The 23,871-nt window shown below is 36.3% G+C and overlaps 2 protein-coding genes across 2 annotated transcripts in view; one reads left to right on the top strand and one right to left on the bottom strand.

The window, feature by feature from the left end:
* The window catches only part of LOC118269600 (CCR4-NOT transcription complex subunit 6), a 130,233-nt gene that overhangs the window by 75,379 nt on the left and 30,983 nt on the right, over nucleotides 1-23,871 (top strand). The gene's annotated exons all lie outside the window — the stretch shown is intronic.
* On the bottom strand, nucleotides 6,824-9,579 carry LOC118269610 (uncharacterized). Its single transcript, XM_050706924.1, has 3 exons — nucleotides 8,314-9,579; nucleotides 8,138-8,232; nucleotides 6,824-7,604 (listed from the first exon to the last, which is right to left on the bottom strand). Exons 1-3 carry the CDS (start codon nucleotides 8,567-8,569, stop codon nucleotides 7,116-7,118), a joined length of 840 nt encoding a protein of 279 aa, XP_050562881.1. The 5' UTR covers nucleotides 8,570-9,579; the 3' UTR covers nucleotides 6,824-7,115.

The following is a 23,871-nucleotide window of genomic DNA, read 5'->3' as shown; positions in this document are numbered from 1 at the left end:
CTGCATGAATAACTTAAGTAGTCTTTGATTGGCAGTCTCATATTTACAAACTTTATTTCTTTCTGTAGTAAGATTTCACCGTCTTGCCTTGTTATATATTCATATTTTACTAAAAATATTTTAAATTGATTCTCGGTATTTACCATTTCTGTTATTGTATGCCAATATTTATCTACATAATGATTGACGCTAATTCGTATGGTAAGCGAATATATTTTGCTATCAGTTGATGCCCACTCAGTAATATCCGGACTTTCGATTTGAAGCACATCTGCTCATTATGCACTGCGTATTATGCTTACGGTGTTTAATCAGTGTTAAATTAAGGTCAATTTGAACACTGATTAAAACACCGTATTTTATGATGCGTTTGTTATCTAGCCATGTCTGGGCGAGTGGGTGTGCACGAAATAACTCTAGCATAATTACGATCTCGACTTAGCTCTAATTCGTGAGTCACGGCCGAGTGAAATGGCACGCGGTCCATGATCGCGCCGCCCGTTCATTCAATTACGCTGCGTGATGTGAATTGAAAATTATGGTACTCGACTCAAATTTGTCGTCTGTTCATAACAGATTCACGAGCTTTCACCTTCTATCAAAATATTGTCAATCATAACAATGAATCGAACACGATTCAGATCGTGTTGTACGCGTCATAAGCTCATACTGAACCCATTAATGTCGTGGGCTTGATCCTTAGACGGACTTTGATTCAGAGCATGTAGATTCTGTAGCTACCTATTGCACTTAGCGTGTGTTGTACCGATAAACACACAATCATTATATTGTCACAGACTGCCGACGGGTGTGGGCTGACTGGTAACGGTGCGTCTTGAAACTGGGACACATCGACGTACGTAATCCTATTATGAGCTCGTTAACGTAATCCCACTTGGACCTCAATTTTGCTTTTGACTCGGCTAAACTAAGTACTCTACAGTCTACTCTTATGAATAATTTCGAGTTAGACCTTAGAAATGTGAACAAAGATTAGGATCAACATCGGGACCCGGTGACAGGTTTCGCTGATTCATAAGCTATTAATATGATTTATTGATGTGCCCAGAATAAAGATGCGTAATAAATGTGTCGTCAAGACGCCTAACACGCTTCTTATGACCAATAAGACAATAGTTATAACCTACTGTCTCACATGTAAACAGCACGCGCATTGTTTTGCTGACTCATAAAATATGATAGATGACCGACTGTACTCCGCCCTTTATGCGTCATGAAGTAATGGCAACAAATTATACTATTATGTGCTATTAAACCTGACACTACTTTAAAAAGTGCTTGCACCCGTAAAACACTTTCCATTTTAATTACACTAAGTTATTTTGTTGAATGTATTAACGTTATTCTCGTGACCTAGACCTTTGAAGTAAGCTGCTTCTAACAATAGGCACATTATTCAAATGTTTTTAAGATTGCATCTACCAAGTGAAGATAAAAACCCATACACAAATTGTTTCCGAGTAGAATACGTGTCCCCGAAGGCCTAATTCCATGAGCCCATTGTCGTCGGCGCGATGCTATCATGCGTGGGCGATGTCACGATAAGTTACATTTGTTAGATCTCAAGTCTGTTTTCATTACTCGTTTACCTCCGTGACCTTTATGGCTTGGGGTTATTTGTGCGTGTAATGAAGATCGTGCACGTCGCCAGTTCATTCGAGACTGGGCGTGTCCTGCTAGTAACTGGATTGTTGTAGATTTTTGACGAGATACGACTCCCTGCGGAAATATTATGCGGTCGACCTGACCGCGCTGACATTTACAGAAAAGATTTTTTCTGTGTCGAGGCAATTAATTCTCTTTATTAGCCCGTAATTGGTCTTATTTCGCTAAAGTAATAGCCTATTAAGGCTCCATACTAGCTGTTGTTACCTATAATTATAATGATAGTTAATTAGCTTAGTCAAATACGAAGCTCATTAGTGGACACGTTGTTATATCATTAGACACACGGGTAATTATGAGTTGCTTTTGTTTGTGTTAGTAAATGAAAATAATAAAAAAATGGTCGGATTTTGTAGGCTTTTCTGTTCATGTGCAAGAAGTCTCAGAGTACTCAGTAGCGAAAATGTATAGTTATACCTTCAATGCTGTGGCTGTGGAAGCCCACTGATAGTTGCACTGCAGGCTTTCGAGGCGAAGGCGTCGCCCCCATCTATACATATAATAAAATCGTAGAAAAGTGCTGTCTGTACATTGAAAATAAAAATAAAAAAAATAGCAGGGGTTATTGTTATGTCGATGTCGAACCCAAAAATGTAATTAACTTTTTTTTTGTCTGTTTGTCTGTTTGTCTGTTTGTCTGTTTGTCTGTTTGTCTGTTCGTCTGTGCGCGCTAATCTCAGAAACGGCTGATCCGAGTTGGATGCGGTTTTCACGAATATATTGTGGGATGCTTAAATTTACATTTAGTGTTTGTTTTATGTCAATCGGTTCATAAATAAAAAAGTTATGTCAAATTAAAGAATCACGTCGAACATTCTATGCTTATACCATTAATCTCCGCAACTATTTGACGGATTTGGTTGAAATTTGGTACAGATATAGTTTAGAACCTTAGAAAGGACATAGATATATTTTTATTTCAATAATCAAATAATAAATAAATTATTTATAAATAATTCTATGTCGATCGTTACACGACTTCGGTTCATGTTATTGTTTTAATTTATCGAAAAAAAGTAAATAAATAGTAAAAAGGTATGAAAAAAATAATATCAATATAATAAAACATTTAGTACAAAGAAAATGCTCTAACGGAGTATAGATAATTCTATGTCGATCGTTACACGACTTCGGTTCATGTTATTGTTTTAATTCATCGAAAAAAAGTAAATAAATGGTAAAAAGGTATGAAAAAAAAATATCAATATAATTAAACTTTTAGTACAAAGTAAATGCCGTTCGGGCATTTACTACGGAGTATAAATAAATAATCCAAGTTGTCTTTATCCTCGATAGATGGCGTTGGGATCGAAATAGATCGCGCTATGGTTTCGTTACATTCATTTGGTTGGGTATCGGCCGAGCGCTTCGGTACTATCGTAGAAAAAGTGTATTATCAGTCGTATGATTATTTGTCTGTAGTGGTCCTGCTGTTTCGTATATTCTAAATTGGTTTCGTTGTATTTGTCAATTAATAAGTTTATTTGTTGGGTTTTCCTGGTTTTTTGGTTAAACTATTTAACGTAGGTTTAGTTTGATATCGATTATTAGTAGTTACTGTAGTTAGTTTTTTTAATAAAATTGTAAGTCTAATTTTTTTTTTAATTAGATTAGATTTAAGTCGTTTCTTTTAAATTATTTAGTTTAAGCTTGGTTATTATAGCATAGAGGATAGGTTGTAATATAGTTTCTTTTTTAATTGTTATAAATTCGTAATTCGTAGCTTTCTTTAGTTTTAAGTTAGTTTAAGTCCGTTTTTAAACTATTTTTTCAATGCCCTAAGTGAGTATACATCTATTAAATTCAAACGCAGAGCTCATTATGTTGATTTTTGAAGAGTTCCCTGGAATATCTTCCACATCTCATTTTTGAAGAGATCCCGCGAGATCGGGAACTATGTGGTTAAAACCAAAAATTTGCCGGAAGTCACTATTCCACGCGAACGAAGTCGCGGGCAAAAGCTAGTAAAGAATATATTTCTATTTTACCTATCGTAATTATGTTCACATAAAACTACAAATTTATTTAACAAATTAAATTATTAATATTGGCTACGGTACCTATCTTTGGCTTTATTACCTGGGTACTAATTTACTCTTATTAAAAACGGGCGCTGATCATACGAGACCGTTAAATATTTTAGTGGTATAGGCTTTTACACTGGCATTCCAAGATATGATCAATATACATCGGTATATTTATTTTAATATAAAAATGTTTCTAGTTCTTACTGTACATATTTTCTAGACTAATAACAGAGTATATTAGATCAACTACTAAACACATTAAATAATAGGGATCGTCATTTATTTAATCGTCATAAATTTATCCTAACAGCGAGCAGCTTCAACCGTCACAACCACATACATTTTTTTTCTAAAATGGGCTATTGAACATGTGTCGTCACAATTTATATTTAAAGTACGACTCAATGTCCTAAACGTTTCCTTGCTCGCAGAATGTCTCTTCATCGAGTTAAATAAAAGCAAATATAACACCTACATTCTTCTTGAAGGTGTATTCAATTTGAAACATTTTAAATTCACCTTAACAACACTATCAACTTTTTGTGTCTGGATGGCGTCCGGTTTAATATCTCGAATATTTTACATTGTTTTCGTTTTAAGTTGTTACTGTTTTAGTTGGTTACCTTAGGCTCAATGAATTGATTAACTTTTTTGTAGGATACCTTAGTTAACCATCCATACTTATACTTTGATAACATTTATTTTCTTAAATCCATGAAACCACGAAGCAGGTCCTTGTTACCCAAAACCTGTGCCCAAATACTATATCCGTATTCTTAAATATTCCAAACAGAAGTACATCTTATAAATATTTAAAACATTACGTGGCCCATTCAGTAATATTAGATCTGTGGGAGAATCCGCTCTTCAAAGTCGCTATTGAAATTGTTTAATGACCTGTGTAACTTGAATGCGGGACTGCTAAGTAATGAAGGGGACGTAGAATGCTCCCTACAATTCTAACTGACTTACTGTAAGGACTTCCAATTTCATGTCCCACTTTCAAAACGGCTTTGGTAACAAATGCATCGTGGAATCATTCCGTATGTTCGATATCTAGGCTGTAGAGATTACTGCATAGTAAATAAATAAATGTACGTGTTTTTGTTTGTATTTTGATAACTATTTTATTTATTTACTTGTAAATCTTTTCACTTACGTTATAATACTCAGTAGATACATCTATACAATGTGATAGGGTTGAGACTTCTAACCCGTTAAGGCTGAGTACTACATCTAATTTTATCGACAAAAAAAATAATATGGGGGATTGAACCCCTAATTGAAAATATTGAAAAATAGCGATTTTTTCGGTAAAAATAATTCACCAATGATTTTTTTTTCTCACCAAAACATTAACAAACATATAAAAAAAGTTATGAATTAGTTAGCCAAGGTTATTAGCTATCGTTTGTCGTTTTTTTTTGTTTCTACGACGCATACAACCTTTGATATCAAAAAAAGTAAGTATCAAAATATTAAAATAGCCATAATTTTTAGGGGGAGGGGATTCGACCCATTCGACCCCCGACTTTTGTCGATAAAATTAGATGTAATACTCAGCCTTAACGGGTTAGAAGTCTCACCCCTATCACATTGTATATTAATACGTGTTGTAAAAACTTTGGGCCTCTTTTTACGAAAATTGCGCGGACGTAGGAGCATAAAATTTGGTACATTGGAGAAGTGCAGAACGCTAATATTCTTCAAAAATAATGCTTATAAAGTACATTAAATCAATAAATAAAACATTACACACACATGCATAGTATCTGATCGTATTTGACAAAACGTCAAAATCGATAGACATTGCGATGATATTTTCACGTCTCATATGAATAGAGTTTTATAAAAGAGTTTGTTTGAGTTTGAGTTAAATAAAAATTATCCTTGAACGTATGTTAAGTGGTATTGTAAATTAAATCGTATATGGTCGAATTTCGACCACTAGGCGACCACTAGTAATACACAAAAAGATCACTCTTCTGGATGTTAGTCCCATCTTCGTATTTACAAGCTCTCATAAAACATGTGAAAGTGACATATTTAGTCAAGAAGTTCTCTATTCTTTAAAAACTCTTTAAATCTTCCCCGTATTTTTATGACTATCAGCCTTGAATTTATCGTGATCACATCTAAAACACCTGACTAGGATTTACTTTAAATTGCACGTTGAATAACGACTACATAATTTCAAAGATAAATGTGACACCCACGGGTGAAAAATATGTTAACAAAGTTTGAGCGCTCGAGTAAATTTCCAACGGCATAAATAATAATCAACTGTGTACTAAAATATAAATCACTTGTGAACCCCGGGGAACCCACTTCATGTGAATGTCTATGTGTACACTTTATGTTAGTAAGAAACTACTAAGTAATCTGTGATAGACCGTTGGGTTTTAGTTAATTGGATTAAATATATTACTCGATGCTCATAACCAAGTCTATTAAATCAAGTATGATATAGGAAGCTATTAAACTGTCAGTAATTCTATAGTCGATGCCACGCTGTCGTAGTTACAAATCATAAGATGAACTCACAATAAATTAACATATCCTATGTCCTATACAATAGTGTGGCGTTTTATTCTAATAGTTACAATGAAACGGATCAAACCCATGTTTAACTTTGTCATTAACATTATTGATCGTCATTAGATAATCGTTGCTTATTTATTACTCAGCGAGATCCGTTACCAGGAATATGGATAATTAATTACATATTATTATGTTCATGATAGAATTTAATATTCTTTGTTCGTTGTGCTTAGGACTTAATTAATGTCTTTAAGAATTTATAAACAAAGTATTTTTTAATTCTGTCGTTATCGTCACCAACATCAACCTGTTTCCGTCCACTGTTGGACATATAGCAATTTAAAAATGTTATGTAAGCAACTTGTTAATTACCAAAAACGCGACATTTATAAAGCTAAACAAAAGCTCTTACCGAATGGAAATCCCTTCATCAACACACGATATCCTTGGCCGCATTGTGCCCGTCCCTTGCCCTACAATGCTACAACAACCTAAAGGCGGTTTGAGTTGCATGTTAACATAACATTATGTAATTTATAAACCTTGGTAACGAAATAAAAACACATGTCTACCAAAAATAATGATGTACTTTATTCACAGTACTTATATCAAATATCAATCACGTATCAAAACTAAGGATTACTGTCCACGATGCGTCAGTTGACGAATGTTTGCATTCGTCAATTGACTATAGGCGGTTGTCACTTTGTGGACAGGTTACATTGTTTCGAAGCAAGGTGCAAGAATTTGTCATTTGTAGGCCGCCTATTTACGAATGCATGCATTCCTCAACTGACGAGTCCTGGACAGTAGGCATTAATTAACCTATTACAGACTTTAGGAATATGGCAATTTTTAAAACTAATTACTAATGTCATCCTCATCGGAATCATTTTGTACTTTTATCACTGCTTCGGTTTGCATTTCATATAATTCTTTGTGCAAAGGATCTGACTCAGTGTCTATAATAGCGTACTTTTGCGTACAATTTGAATTATAGTAATTTTGATCAGCCTTAAAAATAACTTCACAAATTGCTCTTTGGACGGCGTTTTTAGTGTCGTCTGTGTATCTTTTCATTTTATTTCCTATGAATGTGAGGAACGATTTGATCTCGTCGTCTCGTTCTTCTACGGTTTGACTAGGGCCTGGTGCAGGGTGCAGGGTGGGCGTGTGATCTTCGTCCTGAACTAAGTCTAACACTTTTTGATACATTTCCTGTTTGTACGTCATTGAGTTCCTCATTGGATTAGGTCTGCCCATGTGATTTCTCAGCAATTTGTTATGAAAGCTAGAAACAATCCAATCATCATCTTCGTCTTCATCAGTGCCACCAGTGCTGCCAGTGCCCTGAAATAAAAAATGAATACAAATTGAAAACTGTCAAGCAATATTACATCACGCTTTTTATTCGCAGAAGGGCTGAACCCCTTCGTCGTAAGAACTACATTTTTATTTGAAGTCGGTTAAAAAAAGAAATTTGTTATGGTTTGTTATTCACAAAATGTTACGTAGGTAATTAATATTGTTATACCCATAGCAAATGAATTATTATAATACTACATACTAGAAAAAAAAGTGTCTACCGTTCACATGCTGATATTTGATAGTTTACTTGGCACCTCCGTGTCAAGTTTCACTAAAATCCATTCAGTAGTTTTTGCGTTAATACAATGACATCCTGACAAACTTTCGCATTAAATATAAGAAGGATACGTAAGTAGTAAGTACCTACCCACGAATACACATAGAATTATACAAAACCAGTTTATCGTGGTCTCGCTTTGTACGATCTTTCCGCACATTTGACGGTCAGTTTATTCATAGCTTGATGTGTAACCGTGTAAAATAAACTAGATGTACCTACATATTTAAATACTCACTTGTTTTAATTGTCGTTTTCTTTCATTGTCTTTATCCATCAAAAAGGCCATGTCTTTAAACGCAAACCATGTACTTTTGTAGGCTTGAGAAGCATCTGCAAAAACATAATATTACCTGTAGTTACTTAGAAACAAAAACACCACTTATTTTATAAAAAATACCATGAATAAATTACCTGCACAATCTGCAATACTGTGCATAATTTTGGCTTTTTCTCTTCTAAAGGATGACATTAAAATAATCATTTTGTGTTTACATTTATCCGGAGAAATGTTTATTTTGTCACTTATCTCTTGCCATGCTTTAGGTTTCATGTTCTTTTTAAAGTAGAACGGATCTTTTTGGTCCCATAGAATCGGTCTGGTCCTGAACTCTCGTATAAGTTGTAAACACTTTTCTTCAGTCCACTCATCTATTGTTGCTGTAGCCATAATTACACCTTATTTATTAACTTGCAACGCGACGCGCGTCGTTCCTAGTTCGCACGAACGCTACACTGGCTTCAAAATGGCGTCTACCCGTCGTTCGGTCGTTCCAACCGAACACGCGGTCCTGCGATGTGACGTCGCTTAAGCGCGTTGCAGTAACCAGTAGACATCCCGATATTAGCCGTCTCTTTCGCACTATGCGTAAAGTAATAAAGTGCGAGGGAGTCGAACATAAATATCTTTTGCACGTGTTCATAGCATGTTTATACTTGCCGCGGTCATCGTACGGTTACAGTGGCGAGTCTGTCAGCGTGCGTGTGTGTGCGGATGAACATGTGTTAGATTACGTTTCGTTGCTGGTTCGTCTTGTTCGTATTATTGTTCGTTGAACAGTTTCGATATATTAGCGTGACGCCCGTTGTTGACAAATGGCGCAGTTTGATCATAACAAATCATTTGTACTTCATCGCTATACAACACGACGATACCTTTCAAAGTATCTATTACATTTACATTTTAATGATTAGATACTATTAACTAAGTGACACTGAATCTTCATTTATCTATAACAAGAATAATATTTAATTTATAGGTATAGGTACCCATTGTAAATAAAACAATGTGCTATCAGTTACGAAACTGACCGATCTTAATCCAAAATCTGGGAATAGATTTAAAATGCCAAAAAATTAAATAACTTCATTTGTTTGAACAGGGTTTATCTAGCTCGTATCGCCTTCATGCTACGCTACAACCAGATTTAGTTGATCCTAACCGCTTCCAATAAAAATGATAAATTCCAAGAGTCGTAAGGAAGTCTGTTGGAATAAGAGCATTGTATGGTTGTTTGTACGTGCTTGTTGCGTAGGTGGCGAGATTGAGTGAGGTCAGTCCTAACGTGTTCAAAAACGTTACTTATTTACATATAGTCTAGGTCAAATATAGAAAAAATCGAGCATTCGGAATGTATCATTGGATGTGCAATATGCATCAATATAAGTAAATAAAAACCTTACAAAGTCATGTCAGTTAGTATTTTATTATAAGTAGGATGTATAAGGTCGTATCCAGAGACGTCCTGGGAGTTACGTAAGAAGTTAGATAACGTTAAAAATAGTAATATAATATGTACATATTTACCTACTCATCCTATTTCTGGATAACTACACTCAAAACTTTAAAATGGAAAACTACCTGTGTCAATACATTTAATGAATATTGGTAGATACCACTCCGTCCAATCTATTAAGGTAAAACACGTGTGATGTTATGTATGGAATGTCGAGATGATCGATAGTTTGATAGCAGTTTAGATAAACACAAGTTGTGTTATTCTGCGGCGGCAGCGCCGGTTGTCTGTCATTTGTACCGCGATGCATGCGATTCATGTTATCGGTAAAGTTCAGCTCGCTGTGTGAATGCTAAGAGGGTAGATTAGTCATGCGATGCACTCCTATGTTGTCGTTCACACGCGTCGAACACAGATGTACGAAAGATAATAGCTCACAATAAACGTACCGGCTTTATATAAGTTTCCTTGGAAGGATATATCTGTCGTTGACGTTGTTGTCTATCTTGCGCTGTTGTGTCGCCACGAGCTCTTATATTATGTAAACCCATGTGAACGCTTGCTATATTGTTCTTTGCATCAAGCAACAACATACAATACATCAGCTATACCTGTGAAATATATCTCTCTCAGACACTAAATTGGATTGTAAAATTCAGAAAAATTTAAGGCCACTTTACTTGAGTATTGACTTCTGCAACACCTTTATTGTAACTGAAAATATCAATGAGTTAATCAATGGTCAGAAGTGGAACACAATAAAAAATAGAACATTATAATGATGACAACTATTGATCGATCAACTAGAGAAATAAATAAACAACAGCGGCTTTCTTAATCTTTTAAACCCTGCAACGACTAGCGATTAATTACAAAAAAACTTAAAGTGTCCACGTCGAGATAAGTGAAACATTATAATACCGTTAATACAATTTCATTTAACGCTATGCGTGCATGCGTATACAACATTTTCTTGGTCCAAGATAAAGTCGCCCAGTTCAATTAGCACGATTAACCTGTCACTGTAATGTTTTACTTCTATCAATTACTCATGCAAATCGTTCCTTTCCATGAATATTCATTGAGCTAGCTCACGAAGTTATTCTTTTTAGATTACCACAGTTACTCACAATATTTCCAATGTAAACTAAGATAAGAACGTCTTGTTGAAGAATTATAGTTATTTTTGTTGCCATAGCAACAGTTGTGTTAGGTGAGTCTATTTTAATCAACGTTAATTTTATTTCAGCGCACTTTTTCCACTACTTAAAACAACGACCTAGTTTTTGTTCGTCCACGTCTCATAAAGCATACACATACAAACAATAAATTACAAATTAGGAATGCACAACCATGTAGGTCTATTCCACAAATGATAAACGTGTGTACTTGTAGGCATCAGTATGAGCAATGCGTATCACACACAAATTGAGTTGCGAAGGTCGCTGTTCCAGCGCGAGCGTTCGGAAAGCAATACAGCAATGTTTCAACTATTGTCACATTCAAATCCGGGTTTATTGAAATATTTGCGTGTGTGTGAAGTGATGAAAGTTAATGGTCGCCATTATTCTTCTCGGTAGACGTGGTGACATTGATTTAAACCGAACTCTTCCGAAAGCGGACGTTGCGCTTGAGTGTTGACCAAGTTATTGTTATGTCGAATGGCTACCATGAATTATTATTTTGTTTACTTGGAATGGAATACTTTGTTCGGATTACACTAATGAGATAAAACGGAAGGTGCTTTTTATTTTACCTACTTACCTGGTTTAGATCTTGATGTCTTCTTACAATAATCGTTTGACCTTGAGTTAGAGTTTAGCTAAATCTCAGAAGTGATTAGAATCGATTATTTTTTTCTTTATCCATAGTAGTGGTTACAGCATCGTGACTTGACATACAAAACCAATAAGCTCTTAGGTTTTATATTGAATATAAATCAATTGGAGCGTGAGTTGTCTACTAATACATTTGTTATCTGGTTCATATAAAATATTTGTATCATAATCATGACCTATCACAGTATTATTAATAAAAAGTTCCCACGATACGCTGCCTCTGGCATTTAAAGCAGGATTGTATCTTTGTTGTATACATGTATATTTATATAAACTGATATATTTATACGTATGTTTTATCCTTTACGTTTCTATATTCATTCAATGTATCTGATAATACGTTTAACATTTTATTACATAATCCTTATTTTGTTGCAGGTAAGCCCACGAGACGCACGCTTCTGGTAAGCCCAGCTTCACGTTGACCTATCATTCAATTCAATACAAAAAGAGGCGCCATGTTATAGATTATTATGGTCAGACCCTTTTTTCTACCCATCATGTACCTATGTTTGTTACCTGTGGTCGACATTCGGAGTTATATTTATTTTTAAAAGTTAAGACGTTGTATGAAACTGTCTGTATCAATTTGTGGTACTTAGAACTAGTATTTTTATGTTATAATTATGTTTCCTTTATATTCAAACCTTTTGCGAATTTTAATTTTGATATTTTGGTTTGCTAAGCGATTTTTTACTTTTATTTTTCGTTGAATTGAAGATAGTTAATGTAAATGCATTGCATCTAACTTCCTCATTGCACGTAGCCATAAGTACCTGGTTATAATGTTTTTATTTTAGTGACAAACAATTACAAAACGATCATGAGTCGGTACTAATAATTGAGGAAAATACATAAAACTGTGACCGTTTGACTCGTATTACGAGTGTAGTACGTGACTGCAATAAGGAAGGTGTAACGTCCACTATAAAATCGCTGTTCCGTCCAAATACGGTGACAATCTGCACTAAAATCAACTAGTTAAATGAAGCCTCCATATTCAATGCGGTTCCGTTTGATAGTGGCCTTGAATTAACTAAATCCGTAGTAATTCGTTCGTAACCAAGTCAGCTTAATATATACGAGATCAGTTTTTTTACTATCAGTCATCGTGCTCATTAAAACGCTATGTCTAATGATAAACATCGTTCGACGTATTGAATGTATCCTTATCCGCGATCTACAGCGATTGCCGCACGCACGAGTGGTTTCAAATCCTTTCGATCCCTCACACGGAATCTGCTTTTTATCTATCCTTTGATCACTTGCTATTCAAAGGTAGGTGCTACCATTTGCTTTATTTCGTGTCTTGATTTAATAAATCCCTTCAAAGATAACTTAATTTTGTTAGTTATGTTAACATTATCTCTTTGAGTACCCTTTACGCACCGGGTCGTGTTCATTTCTCGCAGTGTGAAAGAGGTCAGAGGATGAAAGAAACTTGCTTGAAAAAGCAGGCTTTCTCTTGTATCTCCGTGGGAGGTGAAAGTCGTATAACTTGTCCTTGAGTCCCTAATGTAAGTTAGAAACTTGATGCGGGAACAGCGTCTAGTTTTTGTAACGTTTCTTCCCACCGTGGAATCGAAAGAATGGTCCATTTAAGGATTTTTTACTCAGTGAATTAGTAGCACAATGGATAGTTACCAAATAATGGACCTTTTCGGTTCTTACTTTAAGAATATCAGTTGCTGTACGTTTATAGCTTGCACCAAGGCCTTACCTTACATATACGTTCATGGTCGAGGGATCCAAAAACGGACAGAAAGAATAATTACCATCACTATTATGTTAATCAATTCTTTTAACGACGCTGCATGGGGCCGATTTTGTACTACACTAAAAATTCGAACTAACATCGTAGTAATTTACAACTGGCTTAAGAGTTCGATGAATTATGCTGAACTGTCGCAGCTGATGGTTTAAAACGTTATCAAACGCGAAAAGAACAGTAATGTGGTCCGTTTTGTGTGATACCGTGATCTTTGTATAAGTTTGTAAAGCAGGACGATTTCGCATACTTAATAGGGTCATTTTCTGCAAATGAATTAAATGGTAATATTTACCGTTATTGTTATTTACTGTTACAAAACGCTTAAATTCCGGCCAACGATACGGTCCGTAAAGTTGGACTAAATGCAGCAATGCGAGCAACTCTACATAAAATGTATTATGTTAATCTATTGTCATACTTTTCAAGTAAGTACCTAATCTTGTTTAAACGAGGATACTAACACCTTCAATCTTTTGAGACCTACGAGCTCAAATTTTCCCCTCTATCCCAGGGCTGGCATAGTGTGACACCATTCCACGACTTCTGTGGAGTATTTATAAAGAGACACGACATCGGCTGTTACCTGAGGGTAAATGACCACCTGACCCATATCTGCGTCCCGACTTTCACCGGCGGCCATTCACCCGGGAACCAACGCGTAAACATACGTTCCAATTTCCAAAATGGACTCGCACGGAACGAACGTAGTCCACATTAATTGGGGCGCATTCCAATTAAGACCTCGTTACGTACGCCTCTTACGCAATTAGCATCGTCCGGCTAAACCATTACGTGAACAGGCGCGTCCAATTTTTGAAATGAGAACATCGTTTTTCTTTTGATATAAACGATTTAAATGGTTTTTACCCTGCTTTGTACCCTTTCATGTCACTTAAATACAACCCCAGGGAGGAGGAAATGTTTGCTCAAAAGTCTTTGTGAGTCTTACAATTGATTCAAAAAAGACTTTCCTTAATATTCTGAACGGAACACTTGTACTTTCAAATAAACATTTTCCATGACAAATCGCTCACAATTGTCATTATTGCGTGTTCCAAGACTATTGTCAAAAGCTATTATTTCCCACAAGTATCGAATCTATTGGCAAACAATCGAGTTTTTGTAGTCGATATCGAACGGGATGTTGATGCTAATAAACTTTTGATAGAAGTCTAAACGGGAACTGATAGATCCGAATTATAGGTACCTATACACTAGGAATACTGTTATACGATGAACTATTAAGATTATTTATTGAAGTCATCTGTTTAGCATTCATATGGTCCAAAACAGACAAGTGTTATTGTTTTCCGTATACAAAGAGATCCTTTTGATGCCGGTGCCAGCACAATGATCTGTATTTAACCAATTCATACCACTATTGTCCTTGTGCTACGGCTGTACACAAAAGACCTGTTTGCATAATGTACTTATCTTGCACCATCTAATTAAGATCAAAATGTACGTGTATTTTCTAACACACGGACGGACTGCAAATTATGTATTGCACCACAAGAACGTATTACTGGAAAATAGCATGTGGCTGCATTCCCAACAGCAAGGATCGATAAGCAGAATGAAATGGTCGGCGGTTATAGTTCGAAGAAAGAATTATGTTAGTATGACTAACACAAGCCGGGCACAAACGAAAAGTTTCTTCCTTCGAAATAAGTGTTGCAGGAATAAAGAAGGTCGCATACAAACTAATAATAAAATAATCTATTGTTAAAAAGTTAAATACATTTCCAATTGAAATGAAGTACGAACACTGCAAATAAATGTAATCTTAAACAAACTTAAACATTTCTATAAATGGAAAAGTGGAAAGTCAAAGGGGCAATAGCAATTTACGTAGTAATTGAAAGTCGATTCCAATTCAGGTGCAACGAAAGCGTTTACTACGCGTAACACGAGTTTAGATAATATAATAGCTGTACTTTCTAAAAAGTTTCGTTTTACTTTAAATTTATGCACAATTAACTTCACGAGAGCTCAATTATTATTTATTTTAGGTAAGGAAGACCGCAATAGAAAAAATATACAAAATTGTGCCTCTAGAAATCCACTTGGAAACACCGAGTTGCAGATCTCAACATTTTCAAAACTGCATCTCCGTAATTTTAGCTGAACTCTGGACGCAATTATTTCTGTGAGAACATCTCATTGTGCGCCCTTCCTCATAACATGGTCCTTTTTTGAATAATCGTGCTCAAAAGAGCTACTGTAGTGCATTGAAAAACTTGTATCTTTGGAGGTAAACCGGGTCCGTATTCAGAACTGAAGGGACAAGTGGGCCTTGAAGCAACGCAGCTCCGGCTGACCGCAACCGCCATGCAGTAAAAATAAATAGGTACACAAAAAGCCTTCGAACTAAACAAGGTTACATACGGATAGGGGGCATGATTCAGACGCGCCGTGATTCGACGTTCACTCGAATGCATCGCGATTATCTGTAATATGTGCGCCATGTGCGTTTCTGTTTGTGCGATGTGTACTCGTGATGCCTATACCTTGCTGCTTGTGTAAATGCTGAATTTAATTACATTATAATACGGTTCGTTTTACAACGCAATTGCATACATGCGCAAGTTCGGTTCTCAAGACAAAGGATTTAAATTATATTTATTTGCCTCTGTTACTGTTCAATCTGTTCTTAGTTGTTACTCGCTTATTTTTACCGTTGATTGCTCAATGGTCCCATTCACTGTAAACCTTATTGTCTACTTGGAGCTTGTACCTTTTGTCGAACTCGTTGTTTTTGTGTAATTTCAAACGATACTTATCTCGGCCATCACGAGCATGTACTGTTATATCAAATAGTAACAAGTCAAACAATTCGGTCGCAATATTTATTTCATGCACGCGCATTAAGAACATCTCGAAAAATTCAATCTGCAGTTATCTAAATTGGATTACCTATAGTCTTATTTATTCTATTTAAAAGAAAGGTCGTGACTCAGCTCAACGATTTCACAATTTCACGCTGTGTTTTTAAAATATCGTTTAGCACGTATTACAAAGTCCGGGTTACGATTTGCATTGTTTTAATAGTTGAAGATCAATAAGTATTTGCGACCCATTTTCTAAATTTGTTGACGTGTGTGTTGAATAATCAGTTTTGCAACGTTCGGTCGCATTGTTGGTGAGGCGCGCGTGCGGCTCGCGGGGGCGTCGCCCCAGTGAAAGTGTGAAAGTGAGGCGAATGCGCTTGCGCACCGCAACTAGGAATACTGTCTATAAAATCAAACATACCTTACTCTTCATATTTATTAATGTAATTGAATTAAGATAATCACAGCACGTAATATTTACAAGATATTGCCGCTTTCCATTAAATTCGTCATCGCTATTAAAGTTAATTATATCCATTATTAGACTGTAAAACTAGTAAACTGTACAGTTTCTAGTTTATTTATATAAACTTGGAGAAATAAACATTAATTTCTAATCTTTTAATAGTAAAACATGCAAGCCCTTGTGAAATACACGATTGCAACTATAAAGACGAGAAAAAAATATGACGAGATTTGCGAATATTGTATCTAGAGCACAGTGTACCACCGGCCTTACTTGTACTGCACGATTCACGTATTATATGCCATTAACTTGTGAACACTCCCCAAATGTCAGAAATCAGTGCTAACAAGTTCTTCAATGTTCAAAAGTTATTACAAATATAAAGGGGATTGCAGATACTTAATTAAAGATTTCAGGTACAGATTTTTAAACCGGGTGTTAAGATATTTCTTTGTTTAATTTTAGAGCTGCTGCTGATAAAATGTTTATCGTAAAATTTCTAATATTATACTTAGTTACTTCCAGTTTTAATGGCCGTTATCATAAATAGAGAAATTTTGCGCAGATTTCTTTCCATTAATTTATTATTGTGGCACATTAAACTCGCCGTGTTTATTATCGCCCACCTTAACGAATACACTACTGAATCGTTTTATAGTAAGTAGCGTATTAATGACTTGTAAAACTACTTAATATTATATAGACACTATTTGTGTTTATTGATAGCGATTTATTTAATCGTTTCGAGATTATTTAGTATTTTCCTAATACATTAATCTTTGTTGTTTTTCAACAACATTTAGTATCCGGGCGTTGACGGCGATTAATTGTTATTGCGGTGCTCCCGATCGAGATTCGCTAAGATTTGTCTCAAATTGTCACGAAGTAAGGCTTTCGAAATGTATGCGACATATAAATATGTACGGTGCTGAATAATGACAGTAAATTATCGCTGTGTCGAGTCATGTAATTGTACCGCAATCGATGCGTTGCGATGCGACCTCCATAACAGTAAACCATCCTCGCCGATGAAGTGTGGCGAAACAGATCATATTTTAGCATCTCTAATGGTCGGAGTCGCTGCGAGATATATCGCTTTAATCACGATGGTTTCACAATTTGATATTTCCTTGCGTTCATCTTAGAAGTCGATGTTACTTGGAATGCCTTTATCAATTTTATGGTGTCGCTTATCTATCTTTAGTCTAACATTACCCTTTATAAGAACATTATGTCCATATTTTACCCCAATCAAAAATTGCTCTAAGGTACCAAGATTTAAAATTATCTAAACTGACCGAAATCTTTGAACTTTCTCATAAAATCCTTATATCCAATGAGTAATGCCTACATAGTTATATAGAAAAGAACACGTAAAAAGTAAAACACCTACATAGTTAATGCTACGGAACTTGTAGTACGCGTCTCACACGCAGACGGTGCTTCAATACTTGGTCGTCTTTTTATTGAGCACTTTCTTTATGATCACCAGGCTGACAACCAATGGGTCCACGAAGCAGTACAATATTCAAGAGTATGTCAACCATAAACCAATATTCCAAATTACTTTCCTCCGACAATGTTCTATTTCATTCAAAACATTGTGGACTAAATAATTTTTGTTTCCCAACAACAGCAATCTCGCAGATGAAACGTTCCTCCAAGACAATTCAGAATCACTCTGTTTTACATTAGACATTGTATTGTCGAAAGCGGCTATTAAATGTGTCGTAATAGCCGCTACAAACGCTTCTACGAATGCTATCATTTTCAGGCGCGTGCTCTAAACGCTCAACTTGTTTGTATAATACCCCATGAATATGAATTAAATGTAGATTATGTTGCAACAAATTGCATTTTGTCAACTGTACCCGCGGCTATGTCCCATTTGAATGTGATTATTGTCGCTGCGTGGTAAGTAATTTAGTTAGTGCTTGGCTACATAACAATGACGAAGCAAGTTGAAACTTATTAACTTGCCTTGTAAATGCTGCAGATTACTGTGAAAGATGTTCATGCAAATTCTATCGATGTTATTCTGTCTGCACCGACAATTCCAATTAAAGCGGGACCACGCCTCAGGCTACGTAGACCGTAGTAATACAAAACTAGATTCTGTTCGGAATAAACAAATTCCTGCTCCACATAATTATGCTAATGAACGAAACTCATTTAGTGCAATAGATTTGTGGCTTCGAAGTAGAGTTACAACTTACAAAATTCTCCATACATACGTACAGCCCAAAATGAAAATGGTCAAGTTGATTTTATTTTATTACAGTATTGACAATTTGGAGATTTCGATTTGAAAATAATTTAAACATATAAATGGAAATTGCAAATAATAAAATTTGTGATCGGTGGTCTCCTTGGTGTCGTTTCGTGCTTATCGGTCGGTATATTGAAGTTGCTCGGATTGTTATGAGACGCATGCTGCCATGATTAGTAATGGATGATGCTCGCTCTTCGTGTCGCTCTCCCTATTGTGCAGCGCATGACGTTTCACAATCTTTTGTATATTCCACGCCAGAACTCATCATTCTTTCATTGTAGACCACAGTTGAACTTTTTGTACAGTTTTTCTTATCTATCCCGCTTTGTGTTGGTTCTCCAGCATTAACTAATGTCCCCCCTGTCTGTCAGATGATATCGGCCCTCTCGTTAGTGGCATTGTGGCACCCACGCCAGGCCCTACGCGCAGACCTAATGGACCACTGACAGGATTACCTATGAGCTGTACGGTCAGACATTTACCTCAACCTCTTGAGATGATTTATAAACAAGCTATTTGCTCACGATCTAGTTACACTAAAATTTAACTGTTTTCAAAACAAGTCAGATTCAAGGCATTCGGGGCTATGATTCATTGCAGTCTTTGTGTCAAAACAAGATATGTGTAGGCGTGTGACAGTAAAGCACGAAATCTCAAGAGCGTGTGAACAGCGATTTGCTCTGGGAAGACTACTAGCGATATATCGGTCTCACGTGCCACTGATTTCATCTCTTTGCATTCCAAGCTTTAACCTCTACTGATCTTTACGTGTCAAATAGAAAATGTATCATCAAAATCATAACAAATAGCATTGCCATTGCTAGTGCCATTGGAAATGTGACAAACCTCATGTTTCCAGTGAAACATCGCTCTCACTCTTCAAATTCGAACGTGATATTGTTGTGATTGTCTCGGGCGCGCTCTCGCGAGCACGTTATCTAATACATTTCCCACAATGGATCAGTGCTGAGCGCTCCAACACAATGCTTCCGTCGGCTTCGGTTCCGCTCTCGTAAATTAGGTAAGTGGTGCATTTGACGAAACTTCACTTTTTCACCGCCCCACTTTACCCCACTGCGCGCTGTTGAATTTACCAATCTGTAATTTGTTTGCTGCCGATTAGCAACGCATTTACCCATAAAAGTGATTTCCACGCCGTCTCGAGGGTCTATTAGAGAGCTGCCAATTCGCGACGGGAATTCATGCGATCTTTTCGCACGACAATCGGGAGCGAGACGCGACAACTAGAGCGACTAATATTCAAATGGACCGGTTTAAGATCATCTAATACCTGTTACTAGCACTGTGGACCGCCGCCGTTCTGCATGTAGTACTAGTTTTATAGTTCATTTACAATGTAACCTTGAAATACACGATTCATATAATCTTCACGGATGTAAAATCGCCTTAGGTATTTCAATTAAACATTTAAAAGTATCTGCGTACTAAATTAGCAATCGTTACCGATAACTCGGGCGCCGGCATGTGCTTCGGTGCGAGTATGTAGGTCGATCTAAATCAACAACGCTACACTTTCGTTGGCGATATGCAAATCAGAGCGTGAGCCTAGTAGTCAGTCAGCGCCTACACTATAAAATTGTTTGGAAACTGCCTAAACGACTCGTAGCTTTGCAGGCGACTGCACTCGCGTCTGCAATGTTGTTGTCATTACAGTCATTTCTATCCGGTAATTGTCGGATTCACCGCGGCTGCTTTCACCTCGATTCAAATAATTTCCCCCGACTCAGAATCCGCGGGGTCCTGCCATACCCTGTAGCATTAAGTGCTCATATTGCAATACAGTCGCAGTATTCACCCAGTAATGTGTGGGAAATGGGCGTTCCAACTTTTTTAATTGCCTTGTGTCGGCTGTGTGGTATGTTATTATTGCGGAGCGTAATGCAACGCGGGCCACAGAAGTAAGGCGCCTAGCTGTCTCTGGACAATTTTGTTGTTAATTATCTTCCATCGGATGGCTGGCTGCTCGGTGGCACGTCTGGCCTGTAACTGCTGCTTCAAAAGTAGGCAATGTGTGTGTGTCTGCTGCTTGATGCACGCCGACAGTGACTATTCTCGTATACCAAGTATTTTCGATGCACAGCTGTTTTGGGTCAACGACCTATCTGTGCATTGGTCACCGTGTTGTCTTGCTTAGATTTCTATTTCTGAAATAGACGTTTCTCCGAATAATTAATCAACTACTGAATAATTAACTACTAATCCGCGTCGGGCTAGGAAAATTATAGATGAAGACATTCAGACTGGCTAAATTTATGAGTTTTCTGAACATTAATTTGTAAACTTTTAACAAATCCTGCAAAACTAGATCACTGTTAAGTTACTGGCAGAATCCTAATTGAAATTAGTCGTCGCATTACAATCGTGACCCAAAGACAACCCGATTCGAATTCGTGGCGAACATAGTCGCTGCAGCCTCGTTTCCGCACTCGGAGCTCACGTCTGCAACGAATCCGGCACCGTATTTGACACAGGCACTAATTAACTTAACTTATGAACTCCAGATTCTAACTGAATTTCTTTTCCTCGTTTCAAAAAGTAAGTGTAAAGTTGGTCTGGGTTTTTAGCAGGAAAAATGCAAATGAAATGAATATTTATAAAGAGTTTAACTACAGAACGAATTGCGTAGCAGTGATTGTAGATTGTTGGTTTTGGATAAAATTATTTTGTGTTATTGAAAAATGGTTTCATTTGTCTATCAGACGATACTGTACCTAGGGATGTTTTTGGTCTTAAAGCCATAACACCTAAATGAGCGTTTCATGTTATAGGTCTTATGCCAATGAATTCACTTATTTAATGACAACAGCTATAATAAGTTCGCATACGGTAGTTCTGTCTCCATTTCCAATATGAGAAGCACTTTAAGCGGTATATATTCATTAAAATTTTAGCGAATTCACCTCACCCGTTACTTAAGGCCTAGATGGCAAAGCGGCTGGAAAGGTACGTTTATTATCTGGTATTTGGCACAATACCGCTGTTTCGCTGTAAAATAACATTCTCTCTTGATGAGTCTATTACGTAGACATGAAATTGTACTTTGCTACTTGCATCCCTGCATTACATGTCTCTACCGTAATGTTCCCGTGTCGTGCAAGACAGCCATACATGATTGCTGCGGAATATTTGATAGTCTATTCTGTATAGACGTCGCGGTATCTAGGACGTTTTCGTACTTGTCTCCATAGAAAACAGTTTTTGTTCGTGTATAAAACTTTACTATTATTAATTCATCACAATACATCTCTGTTAACATCACGTATGTAACCACCGTTTAATTTTGATAGAAATACCTTTTGCCCAATCTATTCTTACTATGAACTATTTGTATTGTTAATTTATGCGTATACCTATAAGTGAGTCGTAAAAACTTTTAAGGTGATTTTAAAGGATGAGAAACATTTATGAGACCTTTGACTCCATAAACAGTTTAGGAATTCTCGGATTGATATCCACATTTATATGCTTATAGAGAATATTCTTAATGTTCACCTTAACGTTCTTTAGATAGCTGTATTATAATTTTCTCAACTTAAAAGCAATTTAAAGATATATCTGATAGTCTAGCTCTGTACCCGGTGTACGTTTGTCTTATCTAAACGTAGCTTTAGATGAAGACTGAGTCATCGGTAACGACGACTTGTTCGTGACGTGAAATGTAACCTGTAATTTAGAATAAGATTTACGAGACGACTCTCGCGGTGATTATAGTAATTCTGAAGTGTGCGGCTGCCAAAATTAAGAGGTTACATCGCACAATGATAAGTGGGTACATACTACATACATACATTATTTAAATGAATTTGAATTTTCATTTATCCTCTTGTATTTTAGGAATCTGCAACCAAATGTACCTCATTTGAAATTTAAATACACAAAGTAGGAAAAGAGTTAGTAAAAACTAATCCATAGATCTTACGAAGTTTACGTCAGAGGCTTGTCCTGAGAATTGGAACATGCGTGTAATACTTTGTGTCTGACATTTTCCTTGTGTAATCTAAAGTCACATCTTTCTACTGTTAAAACCATACAGTGTACCCCGCGTTGTTATCCTATTATTTCGTATGTAGGCATGTGTATGATAAAATAATACTACACGTAAATGTATGCGGCCTAGTCATTCACAGAGACTGAGAAATTTCTGTAACATAAAATGAAATGTTACATAAAAACAGAATCGCGATAGCAACAAAAAACGTAACACGGTAACAAGTAGATTGTTGCTAAGCACACTTAACTACTATCTGATTGCGTTGTCTAACTGTGGATTAAATTTTACTGCCAAAAAACGCTCGGAGCAATAATTAAAATCATCAGAACCCATAAACAAATTCCCATAGAATCGACTCGTAAGTTTTTTATGCAATGCTTACGTTTATAGATTGAAGTCGTCACGTTTTTTGTTACATCATAAAAACATACACCGTTCACGGTGCTAGCTTAAAATTTTATTTAATCATAAGCTTTCAACTCGCCTTTCAATTTGAATTGCCAGCGATTTTGCATGTTTAATGTTATTTTTTTCCCCGAACTATTACCATCAGTTTTTCTCTCATCACGAGTTTAGTCGATGTGTTGGTACCGCCAAGCTTTTTTCTAGAGCTGCTGACTTGCCCATAAATGGCGTTATTTCCTGCCTACACCTGCGCCAATGGTCATTCCATAGCAGCCGACGCGTCTTCGCCCGCAATCAATGCCTTACGATTAATAGCAAGCCGCAAAAACGTCGGCCATTGCTTCCTCAATAGATTATTTTTTGCGGTTGAAAGTCCTTTTAGGCGATTTTAGATCATGGAACTTCAATGAATTAAATAAAAAGAATCTTTCGCTGGGAACCATGTGTTTAAAAAATATAATGGGAGCAGTTTTTAGAAAGCCTCGTAGGTGGTGTTCGATAAGATTTACATGGCGATGCAGCTCTTGCCCAGCTGCCAGTCATCCTGCACTGAGCGTAAAACTTAAAATAATTCTAGAACAAAAACCACAGTACCTACTCTATCTACATTGAGTAAAGAAATCTTTAAACACTGAATACGT

Source organism: Spodoptera frugiperda, chromosome 30 (genome assembly GCF_023101765.2).
Source record: "Spodoptera frugiperda isolate SF20-4 chromosome 30, AGI-APGP_CSIRO_Sfru_2.0, whole genome shotgun sequence".
Taxonomy (NCBI): Eukaryota; Metazoa; Arthropoda; class Insecta; order Lepidoptera; family Noctuidae; genus Spodoptera; species Spodoptera frugiperda.
Note: the sequence above shows the minus strand (reverse complement) of the source record. Positions and strands in the feature narration are given on the sequence as shown.

What these genes read in the sequence shown, in the direction of transcription:
- LOC118269610 (XM_050706924.1), bottom strand. Translation starts at nt 8,569, where the DNA reads ATGGCTACAGCAACAATAGATGAGTGGACTGAAGAAAAGTGTTTACAA. An exon ending in CAGTATTGCAGATTGTGCAG is followed by an intron (nt 8,233 to 8,313) that starts GTAATTTATTCA and finishes ATGTTTTTGCAG; the next exon opens with ATGCTTCTCAAGCCTACAAA. An exon ending in GAAAACGACAATTAAAACAA is followed by an intron (nt 7,605 to 8,137) that starts GTGAGTATTTAA and finishes TTTTTATTTCAG; the next exon opens with GGCACTGGCAGCACTGGTGG.